Raw genomic sequence first — 15,059 nt, 5'->3', positions numbered from 1 at the left:
GTATATTAAGAAAAAAAGATAATATATAAACCCCGCCCACCCATCCCTTCTCAATTATGATGATTTTTTTATTCTTAGTAACTTGAAACATGTTTAAAATGGTAAATTTTTGTAAGAGAATATGGATTTTGCAATTAGGCTCCGCCCCTAGGTCTCCCAATGAACGAAAACTTCATGACTATTTAGATCAGGACAGGTATGGGTGGGGCTTAATCTTTAATTTCAATTTTTTCTTAATATGTATAGTATTCTTTGAGTAACACGATACTCAAGAACATGTTGTTAATTTCTCGTAGAGAAATAAGGATTTGGCAGTTAAATTCCGTCTTCTTGAGTCACGACGAACAAAAAAAATCATCACAATTGAGATAGGGTGGGTGGGCGGGGCTTATATTTTGTTTTCTTTTCTTACTATACATAGCCATCTTTTCACAAGAAAAAACTTAGAATATGGTTAAAATGGTACATTTTTTCAAGGAAATATGAATTTTGCACTTATGGAGCGGGACCCAATTGCAAAATCGATATTTCCTTATACAAATTTTCCATTTTAAACATGTTTTAAATTTCATGTTCTGAAAAGAAGTTTAGACATATTAAAACAAAAGGACAAAATGTAAGCCCGCCCACCCGCCCTGTCTCAATTGTAATGATTTTTTTTATTCGCCGTGAACCAAGAGGGCTCAGCTTAACTGCAAAATGCTTATTTTTTAGAAGAAATTAAAAACATGTTTTTGTGTGTCGTGTTGTTCAAGGAATATTAAGTATATTAAGAAAAAAAAACAAAATATAAACTCCGCCCACCCACCCCTTCTCAATGATGGTTTTTTTTATTCTTAGAAACTTGAAATACGTTTAAAATGGTAACTTTTTGTAAAAGAATATGGATTTTTCAATTAGGCTCCGCCCCTAGGTCTGGCAACGAACGAAAACTTCATGACTATTTAGATCAGGACAGGTGTGGGTGGGGCTTAATATTTGGTTTTAAGTTTTTATTAATATATATAGTAGTTTTTGAGTGACACGGTACTCAAAAATATGCTTTTAATTTCTCGTAGAAAAATAAGGATTTTGCAGTTAATTTCCGTTTTCTTGGCCCATGACGAATAAAGAAAATCATCACAATTGAGATAGGGTGGGTGGGCGGGGCTTATATTTTGCATTTTTTCTTAATATACGTGTTGTCTTTTCAGAACAAGAGACTATACTGAGTGTTCAGTTTTTAAGGCGTAAGATACAAGTTAGTTTTTCTTAAACGAAACACCCTACATACTTCTACATATTCTGAGTAGCGTTTTTCTAGATACTAAAATCACAGTTTTTTTTTAAATCCGAAGCGATGTTTCCATATTAATCCAATTTTTTTGAAATTTGTTGGCAATAGAAGCATTCACAAAAATTCGCTAAAGAGTGGTTTTTAAAATCTGTATTACAATATTTTGTGGAGGGATAAATAAAGGTACGTGCTTTGTTGTGGTACAAATTAAATCAAATTTTAATATACAGAGTGTTTATAAAAAAATCGAAATTTTTACTATTCAGTTTTAAGATATCGATATATATGTATCAATTTTTTCAAACCGAACACCCTGTATTTTATAATTATATATTACTCTATTTGTGTAAGATACACTAATAACATACACGTATTTTATCTGAAAAAACTGAAAAATCGCTATCTGAAAATTGCAATAATTATTTTTTTTTATAAACACTCTGTATATGAAGATTGGACTTTATCGATAATATCCATGAAAAATTCAACCCTTCCATTATATAGGGTGTTTAAAAAGAACTAAGTTCTGTTGCGCCTTTTTTTATATTTTAAATAATTAATGAGATCGAGGAACGTGTGTTTAATAACTCACCCTATATATATATTTTTTTTTGGTCCAGTATATATTTAAAAAAAGATATTTCAGCTGGCAACGTCATTTAAAATAGAAACAAAAAAATTATTGAAACAAAATATATTTTTTGTTTTTCTCAAATTTTATGTCTGATGGTTTTATTTTCATATTCACTTTTATAGAAAATACATTTTCACTGTCTGCTTCTAGCTAGAATTATAGATTCAGTCGAATTGTCAACTTCTTCTATATTTAGTTTCTAGTTTTCTTGATCTAATGATGTGTGTTTATTATTCTTTCGTTGCAATTTTATTATTTAAATCGTTATAATATTCCAAAATACATGGTGTGTTCACTTTGTAATTAATTACGTAATTATTAATTAAAAACTTATTTTTTGTGTGTATTAATTTTATTATTCCACTTTTTAACGTATTCAATGGTAAAATTTGCCACATACTGAGACATACTTACGTAAATTATGATTTAAGTCCGACTGGAGATTTAGAAAGGCACAGGAAACGACTTTTTTAATTCCGGGCAAAGGATGTAGTGTTGTATCTTGTTTTTATTATTAAGTTTGTTTCGCAATTATTGCATTTTAATGCTATAAATCTGAGTTTTTATATGTCGCTTATCCGATTTTCTGGAATTTAGACTAAAAAATGTACGGATGAGCAAAAAAAGACCATTTCATATTCTAGACATCAGAGAAGTTACAAAGCCAAGCAAACTATTACTATAAACTAACAATTTGTATACAAAATTTTATAATTTTGATCATCCTTAGAATTTATTTTGGATATTTTTTGTTTCTGTGTACAGGGCACCTAAAAAGCATGGAATTAATCGAAAAGCTTTTTGCAAGAACTGTTAAACGTATTTTGGCACGTTGTTAATCAAATTACCTTTATTTCGAATCAAAACTTCTCGATTTTTGACAAAATAATATTTTTCTGAATCTATTTTTTTTATTAGCGATCTAAAATAGATATGAAAAGTTATTCATCAGTTAACGTTTAAAAAAACCTAATTACCTTAATTAATTTAAACTATATTTACATATTAATTAAAGGAAAAACATTCTTTGTATTATATTAATGCAACAAAATTCTTAACAATGGGAAGATAAATAAGACTTTGGAAGCCTGATTTCAAATGGCAAAAGTACTACTTAAGTGAAAAACTTATTATTAAAAATAATTCAGACCACCCATTCGTATTCTTGTCTGGAAAAACCATAAAATTAGAAGAGTGAGTAATTACCTAATGTCTTATCGAATAAAAATAATAGTCCGAAACAATAGACCATTTTAATAACCATTTTGTAAACAATTGCTTTTGTTAATTTCACTCTATAATTAACAACGACCTTGAAATTAATGTCGAAACAACCTAATTTCCAAAAAAGATATTGACCCATACACAGCCCAGTCCATTACCACGCGCACCAAACTCAAAATTTTCAAAAACTGAGATGTCTGCACTCAAAAACACTACAACCTCGTACATAGTATACCGTGTGATTTTTAACACTTTTCTCTTTGTTTCAGGGTGTGGCCAGCTGTTTAATAATGAAGAAAGTGATTAGTTACTAATTAGGTCTATGAAATTTTAATAACAAAGGACAAACTGCGACCAGTGAGTGCGAACGTTCGGAAAATCGTTGTTGAGTTATGTTTGGATTGTGTCTAGTTACGATCTCAGCTAAAGAATATTCCATCCTGTTAATAAAAAATGAGTTCGGTGCAATATCGTCGATGACAGGGCAAGGCGATTCGATCAACAATTCGTCCTCAGTTGTATTAATTTATTTTCCTATCGATGGCGTTTGTTGGTTTAGTCGTTTGGCGTTTTCATTTCGAGCGGAAAACTGTAAAATAGTGATACGTACTAACAGAAAGTGTTGACTAGGTTATCCATGGTATAAAAGTGATTGGCATTTTGAGGTTTCCTTCTTATAATTTTACAATATTGTTTCAAACCTTTCACGACTTGAGAAACGCTCGTTTTTATACCATGCGTTTTTGTTTGATTGTTGGTGCGTTTTGTTGAATATGTAAGTAAAATGAGGGAAACGTGGGCGAGCGATTGTGGGAGGAACTCGCAAGAACTTGACAACTTACTAATTGCGCGACTTGTCACTGTCGGTCTATAAAAGTTTTAGTGATTCCTTGTATAGTATATTGTAAACTATATTAGTTGTTGATGATTGTGGTGAGTGTGAGACAGAAGATGTACCTTATTATGTAAAGTAGTGTTTATTGAAAACTGTCTATAATTTTAGGACGAAATTATTATAATTATTAAATGAAAAAATATTTCTAAATGTGTAAAATATATATAAATAACGAACTTTTAAGCGTTCTTTCTGTTCTAACCTACATGCCTAACGAATCCGGAAGTGGACAACGGTACACTGGATGCTCACAAAAAACGTTATTTACGACGCAAAAATTAATATTTCAATCATTTTTCATCAGCTCTGTGACTGAATGATGGATTGATAGAAAGTCAAGTGAGACAACTGACCTTGTTCGTTACATACGGGAGGCCTAAATGTGTAGCTTGTGCTTGTTGTTTACGTCTTTTATTCCAGTTTTTTAATCACCTCAATGAAACTTTGGATTAAAGTTGAGATCACTATAAAAAAAAGAAATGAATATTCAGAAATTTCCATCACGTTACAAAGTCACCGCCAGTCCGAGAGACGTCTGTCTTTTATTTTTTGTTTTTATAAAGGTAGGAATTATGTAACGAACCGTTAAAAGCTACGTCTACACATATCAGGTAAGTGATTTTTGACAATATTTGTATTATGCTGTGTGCCAGAAACAGTAATGTGCCGTAAACACGTTAAACGTGTGTGCTCAGAATTCTAAACTAACCTTTAATGTTCATCGTCTACACAATCTGACGTAGATTAAAGTTATTTCAGAAATGTACTATTATTAGTGTTTAAGTAGCAATGTCGCATAATTAACTCCAAATTCTCTGAATGTATGTAAATTATTTCGAATCATGTAATGATGGATTAAGTCACAAAATGGATATTCATAGTGTCTATAATGAGTGTTTCAAATTTTGTTTTACAAAGATTTATTGCACATTTATATAGACTCCACTTTTTTATGTTAAATATAATTTTTTAGACACATCGAAAGTATTTTTGGTCTAAAATTTATTTTTCGGGTCACATTCAAGCCACTTCTTTTCTTTAATAAAGTCGATTACTTTTGTTATAAATTTTATGTTATATATAAATTTTCAAAATTATCATTGCGAGGTATAAAATATTAAATTTGAAAACAATGAAGTGTTAAAGATTTGTGTTTGTTTTAGACCTAAGTGGTCAAGTATGTACAAAATGATGGTAATCAAATTAATTAAAAAAAATTCTTGTGTAACACTTCGTTATTGCAAAAATGACATATGACCGGCAAATTTTAAACATTTTAAATTACTCTTAAATATCTTTTTAAAATTTCTGATTATAATTACAAAATGTTTTTTTTCCTCAACTGCCTATAAATTAATTATACAAATTTTTATACATGTATACAACAAAATGTGATGTAATGTTAAAATCGTTATACGTTCTTTAATTAAATTGTTTTAACTTTGCCTAGAGACAAATAATTTGGTTAAGAGTGTAAAAAACGATATTAGTTAAATCTACATGTTTAACATGCCCAACAATCTGAAGAATTTCACGTTTCCTTGAAAATTATTATGAAAACTATGAAATATGTACCATAAAAATAACTTATTTACCATGACCAGATTTTGGAGATTACTCTTTCAAAATATTTACAATAAACAGAGATTTCAGTGTCAGATACTACATATAACACAGAACAATAGAAAATTTGCAGTTTCTTGGTCGAGAAACTGAAACACAAAATGAATTTGAAAAAAATATGTTGTTCATTTCACTGAATAACTTGTACCTGATACACTATTTTTTTTATAAAATAAGTAGAAAAAGTAAAAAATTTTGAACAAAATCTAATATTTGGTTTTTTGATCAATTAATTGGTAAGAATTCGGTGGTTTCAAAAATTTTCAATGTGGGAAAAAAATTCATGTGGTTTATTTTTAGTGTGGATTTTTTTAACAAAACATTTTTTGCAGGAATACAGTAATATTTTATTTAATTCTACTTTTATTTTTACCACGATCGATTTTGTGTACTGATTTTTCAGTTGTGGGCAATTTCTGTGTTATATTCTTGACAGTTAGGAATTTAGGATTAGTTTACATAGCTAACAAATTAAATTTCCTTTAACTTGGTAGAAATTCAAATCCACAAGAAAATCTTGAAGTCATACTTACATTTGTTGGAGATTACAATAGAACAACAGGAATGATGTCAGATGTCAGGTGCTTCTCAAAGAATTTTAGCTCTACAATACATCCTTTAATTTACATATTTGTATTTTTTTTTAAATAAATTGAATTGTCAATTTTTGGAGGAAGAAGTGAATAAAAAATATATTTAGACAAATTATATTGTGTTCCTGAAATTTCAGCCATACTGAATGGCTTGCTTTCATTCAGTATATTTTTTTATATTTTTCGTTATAAATGTGATTATTTATGTTACTTCCCAACGAAGTAGGTATATATAAGGAAGTTTGTATGAAAGTCAATCTGGCGAATTGCTACTTTCGTATCTGTCGACGCTTCATGACCCCTAAACTACGGAAAAGTAGGTCTCCCGTTTCCATCTGTCCCTCGTCTGCCTTTGTCGTTTTTATTAAATTACATAATCCAATCTTTTTCAGTTTTTAGATTTTTCGGTTTCGCGGTTTTTGATTTTGAAATTTTTCAGTTTTTTATTTCTTCAATTTTTCGACTTGTAAATTTTTCGTTTTTACAATTTTTCTATATATTTTTTCAATTTGTCGATTTTACAAGGGAAAATAATCCAAAATTTAAGTTTGAAAATTTTGTTTTTTTTGTTAAAAATTGAGAAATTAAACATTGAGAAAACGAAAAACCAAAAATCTGTATTAATTTTTCGTTTTTAATTTTCAGTTTATTATTTCGTCAATTTTTCGATTTACAGTTTTTTTGGAGTTTTCAACTTTCGAATTTTTCATTTGTCGATTTTTTAATTTTTCAACTTTTGAATTTTTAGCTTTTCAATTTGTTGATTTTACGAGAGAAAATAATCCAAAATTTCAGTTTGAAAATTTCGTTCTTTTTTTGAGAACTTAAACATTGAGAAAATGAAAAACTAAAAATCTGTATTCATTTTTCCTTTTTACCATTTTTTGATTTTTCGGTTTCGCAACTTTCAATTTTTAGTTTTTTATTTCGTCAATTTTTCGACTTGCAGTTTTTCGATTTTACGATTTTTCGATTTTTCAACACCTGAATTTTCAATTTGTCAATTTTTTTTGATTTTTCAAATTTTAAATTTTTAACTTTTCTATTTATCATTTTTACGAGGGAAAATAATCCAAAATTTCAGTTTGAAAATTTCGTTCTTTTTTTGAGAACTTAAACATTGAGAAAATGAAAAACTAAAAATCTGCATTAATTTTTCGTTTTTACCATTTTTTGATTTTTCGGTTTCGCAACTTTTAATTTTTAGTTTTTTATTTCGTCAATTTTTCGACTTGCAGTTTTTCGATTTTACGATTTTTCGATTTTTCAACTCCTGAATTTTCAATTTGTCAATTTTTTTGATTTTTCAAATTTTGAATTTTTTACTTTTCTATTTATCAATTTTACGAGGGAAAATAATCCAAAATTTCAGTTTGAAAATTTTGTTCTTTTTGTTAAAAATTGAGAAACTAAAAATTGAAAAATTAAACATTGAGAAAATGAAAAACTAAAAATTTGCATTAATTTTTCGTTTTTACCATTTTTTGATTTTTCGATTTCGCAACTTTTAATTTTTAGTTTTTTATTTCCTCAATTTTTCAACTTGTAGTTTTTTCCATTTTACCATTTTTCGATTTTTGAACTCCTGAATTTTCAGTTTGTCGATTTTTTAATTTTTCAAATTTTGAATTTTTAACTTTTCAATTTGTCGATTTCACGAGGGAATATAATCCAAAATTTTAGTTTGAAAATTTTGTTCTTTTTGTTAAAAATTGAGAAACTATATATTGAGAAAATGAAAAACTAAAAATTTGTATTAATTTCTCGTTTTTACCATTTTTGGATTTTTCGGTTTCGCGATTTTTGATTTTCTGTTTTTTATTTACTCAATTTTTCGATTTTTCAACTTTTTGAATTTTCAATTTGTCCATTTTTCAATTTTTGAATTTTTCAACTTTCAATTTTTTGACTTGCAGTTTTTAAAATTTTACTATTTTTCTATTTTTCAACTTCTGAATTTTCAATTTGTCGATTTCTTAACCTAATTTTGTTTATTTTGCTAAAAATTGAGAGAAATTAAACATTGAGAAAATGAAAAACTAAAAATCTGTATTAAATTTTCGTTTTTACAAATTTTTATTTCGTCAATTTTTCGACTTTCTCAGTTTTTTTCCATTTTACAATTTTTCGATTTTCAACTTCCGAATTTTCAGTTCGTCGATTTTTGAATTTCCACATCTGAATTTTCAGTTTGTCGAGTTTTTAATTTCTTAATTTTTGAATTTTGAATTTGTCGATTTAATAAGAGAAAATAAATCAAAATTTCAGTTTGGAAATTTTGTTCCTTTTGTTGAAAAATTGAGATTAGATAATCTTCAAAATTTTACAATGGTTTAAGAATATTGTACTGATGACGCACATCATTTTGCGTCATAAAAGATACTCTTATAGATGTGGTTTATGAATCCGCCTTGTATTTTTCAATAACATACTTCACAAAAATTTTTTCGTGGAATATTTTCCATGTAGCCTTATACCTCGTGGCATTTCAATGGTTGGTAAAATACAGGTTTATCGGACTTGTGCTCTGTCCCCTGTGTGAGTTCTGATCCTGTTGTTACCGAACTTTTTTTTACATTGTAACTGGTATTATTTCCACTTTTTATTATTTATAAGGGCTATCATAATATGAACAAAATTTTTCAAATTTATATTTTATAATTTTTCAAAAAAAAAAATGGTTTTCTTCGATTGGATTCAAGGAGCGAGGAAAGTTCTGTCTATATAACTTTGGACCTATTATTTACAAATGAAATCGTAATCAATTTGAAATGATTTTTACTAAACTACGTCTTATAAACTTTTTGATGAAAAATATCGTAATTTTCAAATGCACAGTTTTCACAAATTTTACTCTAATTACAACAGTACTTTCGATATTTATTTTTTTGACATATTGAACAATTACTTTAAATAATCGGTCCATTATTATTTAAACAAAAATTTCCTCGTCTCTACAGTTCAACAAATCTAGTCTCTTCGAAAAATTATCAAAATTTGTTTTTATAATTAAAGTATAAGTTAAAAAAAAAAGTCTAAGAAGAGGGAATTCGAACCCAGGCGGGTAGAGCGATAAAAAATCAAGGCGGCTTCATAAACCGCAGCTACAAGAGTATGTTATTTATAAAATTTAAATAGTATTTACTGCCTAAAATGTTGAGATGACGTCATCAAATTGTTGGTGGGGATGATTAGACAAATTTTACGTACATATAAAACTTGACAAGAATCGGCAAACAAATATATAGACGAAGTCAGACGGAAAGAGAAGATTTATTTTTTCATACTCTAGGAGTCGTAAAACGTCGAGAGAACATGAAAGTAGCCATTCGCCGGCTACTTTGTTAGCGTAAGGAAAGAAAAGTATGTTCGCATTTTTTAATAAATATTGATTATATGTAAATGTAAAATTTAATAGATTAAGCTTAATTTTTTAAACTTTAATTTTACAAATATGTCACAAATTTTACAAAACCGTTCTAATTTTTGAGAGAATAAACGCACAAGTACACGTAAAATTTTCAAGTAACTATTTTTATTCTCTTGGAGAGTATTTGTCTAATGAAACTGCTAGCAAACGACAGACGAAAACGGGAAACCTGAATTTTCACTAGAGAACACCAAGGAAACATGAAACTAGAGGTTCGTTAAAATCTCTCTATTTTCCGCAGCTAACATTCGTGTAAGTCAAAACAAGCAATAGAAATAAACAGCAACAAGTTTTTTAATTTTTTCTTTTCTGAAAGCAGTGTTGTAGATGAAACTAAAGGAGAAAACTTTAATCCTAGAAAATGAAAAATTCGGAAGCGTATCGTTAAGAATTAAATGTAAAAAAATTACAAACTGTGTTGTGCAAACATACTTAATTCCTAAAAACTCCTCACAACTATACAACTAAGTTAAAAATAGCTCCGGCAAAGTGGTTAAAGCGCAATTAATTATCTTAATAATAAAGACAGGTCAATTGCAAACCACTCTATTTTTTGTTCGCCATGTAACTTTCTATTAATTTTTCCAGACTAGCTACATACACTGGCTTAGACTTTTGAGCTCATTTTCAAAAACAAATAAATTAATGGTTGTTAGATAAACATACGTGTCTTTTTTCACTCAAGAAATGATTTTTTTTATTCGATTACTATTTTATTTCCCACATACTTATCCAAACGACGAGAAATTACAGAAGTTTTAGTTGAAGGACCTACAACTGTACACACTTACCAGAAAATAAACTTCTGGAGGTAGTTTCATTACAGCTTCTGAAGTAAAGACAAACTTGTTACTGGACATGTTATTATTATTATTAACCTCAAATTACTGCCGCGAAAAACGTCACGTTCAGCAACTGACCAGTTACAGAAATAAATAAAAATAAGAAATTCGCAGAACGTATTTAAAAATATAATAAGCAATTAACGTAACAACCTTTTACGTACTTAGGGAAAAGAATTTATTCCATTTGTTGACAATGATTGAAATATCTTGTACAAAGTCAACATTGTCTTCGTGGAATGCTGCAACATGTGTTTTATTCGCATTGATTAACATTTATTTTTTTACACCATTTTGCAATTAGTCGAACAGTAATAACTAATAATAATTAGCTTTGAAGAAGACATCTCCATATATTTGAATTTCAATTTTTAGCACAACAGATAATATTAATATAACTAATGATAAACACTTGTTCCAGAAAAGTGTATTATTTCTGCACTTAAAAGGAAATTTTACTCTTATTTGCCGGCATCAAAGCACTCATAAATATGAAAATAAAACATGAATGTGATATTGAAGATCCTAAAGTCCTCCATTCTAATTCGAGCTTGCCTTTTACAATACTTGGTAAATTAGCGTCGCGACGGCGTCGTCGTCATGCCAACGCGTCAGAGCAAAGACGTCCTCAGAAGAGGAAATCGACTGGAAACAGACTGGCTAAAAAGCAGACGATAATTCGTAGAAGAATCGTTTTCTCGTCGAACTTGAATCATGCACTGGCATAACGATAAATTATTGCATTTAATATCAATTAATCAGTAAGACGGAATTACGTCCTTATATAGCGCGGCTAGAATAGTTTGAAGTCTTTAATAGTATGGTAAAATATTCAAGAATGAGCGAATGGGTGAAAAAGCACGATGAAAAAAGATGTGCTGTCAAGCCCTTTCACTTTTCAATCAAAACTGATTAAATTTTGTGTCGGGTAAGTCTGGGAAAGTTTGCGTAAGAAATGAAGAAGTTGAAAATGAAATAAACTGAGTTAATGATTTATTTTATGTTTTTTAATACATGGAATTGTTTTTCTGCAGTATAATTGTTTGATTTGTTCATATACGCTAATTCCAGTGATCATTACATTAAGTTGATGTATTGGTAATCGGTTACCACTTAGTTTAAACTTATTTATGAAGCAGTTAGGATAAATTGTTGGTATCAAATAATTATCACGAGCATTTGAAAAATTTGTATTATTATTGATGCTCTAATAACATAATTTATTTTAAAGACCGTAATTTTAATTCTTATTGATTGCATATTATTAGGATTCTTTTTTCATATAAACTTGCATTGTAATTGGACTGATTGTTATGAATTACTTAGAGTCGCAGTTTTGTCTAGTGTGGAATTTTCGAATGAATTTTTTATTGGACACATTGATCATGCAATCATTCTTGTGCTAAATGAAATAGCATGCATTTGTCGCAGATTTTTCCGTATTTATGTGATAAAATAAATTGTTTAAACGTATTGGTTTCTCACTCGTCAATTACACACTTTTCAAGCTAATCGACACTTTTATACAAATATTTTGCTTCGATTTATATAGTTGCACTGATCAGATTTTACCACATTCAGAAAATAAGCTTAAAAAATTCGGGAAGCTTTGGTCTAATTTCCGAATTAAAGTTTCCAGATAATAACAAATAATAATTTTTACATCTTTAACAAAGACATGATTCATAGTTTTCTGTTTATAAATTTGTATTAAAACGTCCAAGAATAACACTTTAAATAAATCAAAAATTTTATTTTCGCCATAAACACAGTCAAGAAAAATCCCCAAACAAACATTTCATTGGACATTCAAAGCTCTATTATGCTAAATATGCAGTTCTTTAGTTGTGAAGTAGCTTTATAATTTTAATTCTTGCAAAAAATTAAAATTTTGTAATTACTGAAAAACTGAATGAAACGATTTTTTTATTTTGAATATAACTTGACAATCGTTAATTAGAGAAGGTACGATGTGATCGGTCAAGCAAAAATATGGATTAATGAACACGCTTCATTAACTGTGCTGAAGAAATAAAATTGATTAACTTTTTGGAAAAAAATTAAACAAAATCTGGTTCGATGTCAACAAGTTGAGCCAGATTTCGTTGTGAAATTCATCCGGTATGAATTCGTTTTATTATTTGTGTAAAAAAACAGTGACAAAAACAATTATCTTCAGAAAACTAAAGTTAAAAGATTTTGTAAATTTTGCTTTATCTACCAGGGTTAGCCTTGCAATTTTTTTTCTAGAAAATGTCAGATTATGACAGAAAATTAGGTTTATATATTACATTTGTGACAGATTCCAAATTATTCAATGATCACTATTTTTCTAACAAACTCAAGGTAGGAGTTTTCAAAAATTGTCAAACCGAAAGAAAACTTGATAATAGTGGAAATTGTTTCTGTCGTAATAAGCATAATTATCTCAACTAAAATAACACAATCTTGAAACCACTATTAACATTGTAAAACAGTAGTTATCTCTTTTCCTTCACCTATGAATAACAATAAAAGCATGAATGTTAAACAAGTTCATAAAGAACCTGGCACGAGCACACTATAAGGTTTTTCTATTCTACGAAGTTGTTTTATTATTTTATGAATAAAGCGTCTATACAATATATCCATAAAATAAAGTAATAAAAATTAGAAAAACTTTATTTAAATTAAGCATCAAAAATTAAAAATTTATTATTTTAAAAACACTTGGATGCTTCAAGGAATTCCTCATACAAATATATTTCCAAAATAAATTTTTGTTGTTCATTATTACAGTTGTGTTATCTATATTTTTTTAAATGTTAAATTCTATTTATTTAAATAGTACATAAAAATTGTCACATTCGTGCCATTTTTGTGAATCGAGTGCTTATGCCGTTCAAAAAATTTCTATAATTTCTAAAATTTCAACTAAAACACCCTTAAGAAAAAGCCATAGAAAAAAATAAATCTAAGGTTATTTAGACAGAACTTTCATCTCCCGAAAAATGGAAAAATTGAAAAATCGAACGAAAATTGGAAAATCCCAAAAACACAATTAACATGGTTCCAACACGGAAAACGATCATGTATTGAATGGGAAAATCCCAAAATCGATTTTTCAATTTGTCATTTTTTGATTTTTAAATTTTTTATTTTTAGCAAGTACTAGTCCCACCCACCCAGCCTTTATTTTCTTAGAAGAATAAGTTATCTGCTAAAACAGTCTTATCTTGTCAAGTATTAGTCCCGCCCACCCACCCTTTATTTTCTTGGAAAAGTGGGTCATCTGCCAAAATCAGTCTTATCTTGACAAGTACTAAACACTCCCACCCACCCTCATTTTCTTAGAGAATATGTCATTTGCAAAAATCAGTCTCATACTTGCCCAGATAACACTGATTTTGACAGATGACCTACTCTTCTAAGAAAATAAAGGGTGGGTGGGCGGGGCTAGTACCTTTTCTTAGAAGAGTAGGTCATCTGCCAAAATCAGTACTGCTATATTTGTCAGTTTTTGGTTTTTTCAACTTTCGAATTTTTCAATTTTTCGCCTTCTAAATTTTCAATTTTTTGATTTGTCTTTCAATATTTTAATTTTACAATTTTGTCAGTTTTCTGACTTCTCAATTATTTGATTTTTAAAAATATCGAGAAAATAATTTTCTTATTTTTTTAATTTTCGATTTTTGATTTCTTGTCAGCGGATTTTTGGAAGGGAGTAAAAAGTAATTTTGATCAACGATTTGCCATGTTTATCGTAACTTTAAAACATCTGAAAATTTTGTTCCTAATTTCCAGTTTTTTTGATTTTTCGGTGTTTCAAAACTGGAATTTCGAATTCGGTTTTATATTTGTTTTTTTTTTTCATTTTTCCGTATTTCAGTTTTTGATTTTCCGATTATACAGTTGTACAATTTTCCGATTTCTCATTTATCTGATGCTTCAATTTGTCATTTTTTGATTTTTAATTTTTTTATTTTTAGCAAGTAGTGATGACTAACATTTAGAACAAATGATCAAAATTTGGAAACATTATCAGCTTACTTACCTACTAGTTGTAAAAATCGATAAATCCCAGACGAAAAACATAAAAGTCCAAAAGTCAAAAATTGAAAAATCGAGAAATCAAGATGTCCAAAATTAAATAAATTGAAAAATCCCAAAACTCAAATATCGAAAAATTTAAAAACCGGAAAATCTAAGACCGAGAAATCGAAACATCAAGAAATTGAAAAATGTAAAACTAAAAAATTCCAAAAATTGAAGAACTTAAAGTCCAACAATCAAAAAATGGAATTTTTTTTTTTACATTGTAACTGGTATTATCTCCAATTTTTATTATTTATAAGGGCTATCATAATACAAATAAAATTTTTCAAATTTATACATATTTTATATTTTTTCAAAAAAAAAAATGGTTTTCTTCGATTGGATTCAGGGATCGAGGAAAGTTCTGTATATATAACTTTGTACCAAATGCTTTTTACTAAACTATGTCTTGAAATGACATTATAAACTTTTTGATGAAAAATATGGTAATTTTCACATGCACAGTTT

The 15,059-nt window shown here is 28.2% G+C and overlaps 2 protein-coding genes across 2 annotated transcripts in view; one reads left to right on the top strand and one right to left on the bottom strand.

Annotated features, from left to right (window-relative positions):
* Positions 1–4,175, top strand: part of LOC135124411 (homeotic protein distal-less-like) — a 127,017-nt gene extending 122,842 nt beyond the window's left edge. The window contains exon 5 of the mRNA XM_064049459.1: positions 3,404–4,175. Within this exon, the coding sequence (XP_063905529.1) occupies positions 3,404–3,422 (19 nt within the window). The 3' untranslated portion in view covers positions 3,423–4,175. The remainder of the gene's footprint in view (positions 1–3,403) is intronic.
* LOC135124412 (uncharacterized) overlaps positions 1–15,059 on the bottom strand; it is a 199,123-nt gene that overhangs the window by 173,560 nt on the left and 10,504 nt on the right. The gene's annotated exons all lie outside the window — the stretch shown is intronic.

This window comes from Zophobas morio, unplaced genomic scaffold (assembly GCF_036711695.1).
Source record: "Zophobas morio isolate AGI-343-1 ecotype UQ-CSIRO unplaced genomic scaffold, CSIRO_AGI_Zmor_V1 ptg000007l, whole genome shotgun sequence".
Taxonomy (NCBI): domain Eukaryota; kingdom Metazoa; phylum Arthropoda; class Insecta; order Coleoptera; family Tenebrionidae; genus Zophobas; species Zophobas morio.
Note: the sequence above shows the minus strand (reverse complement) of the source record. Positions and strands in the feature narration are given on the sequence as shown.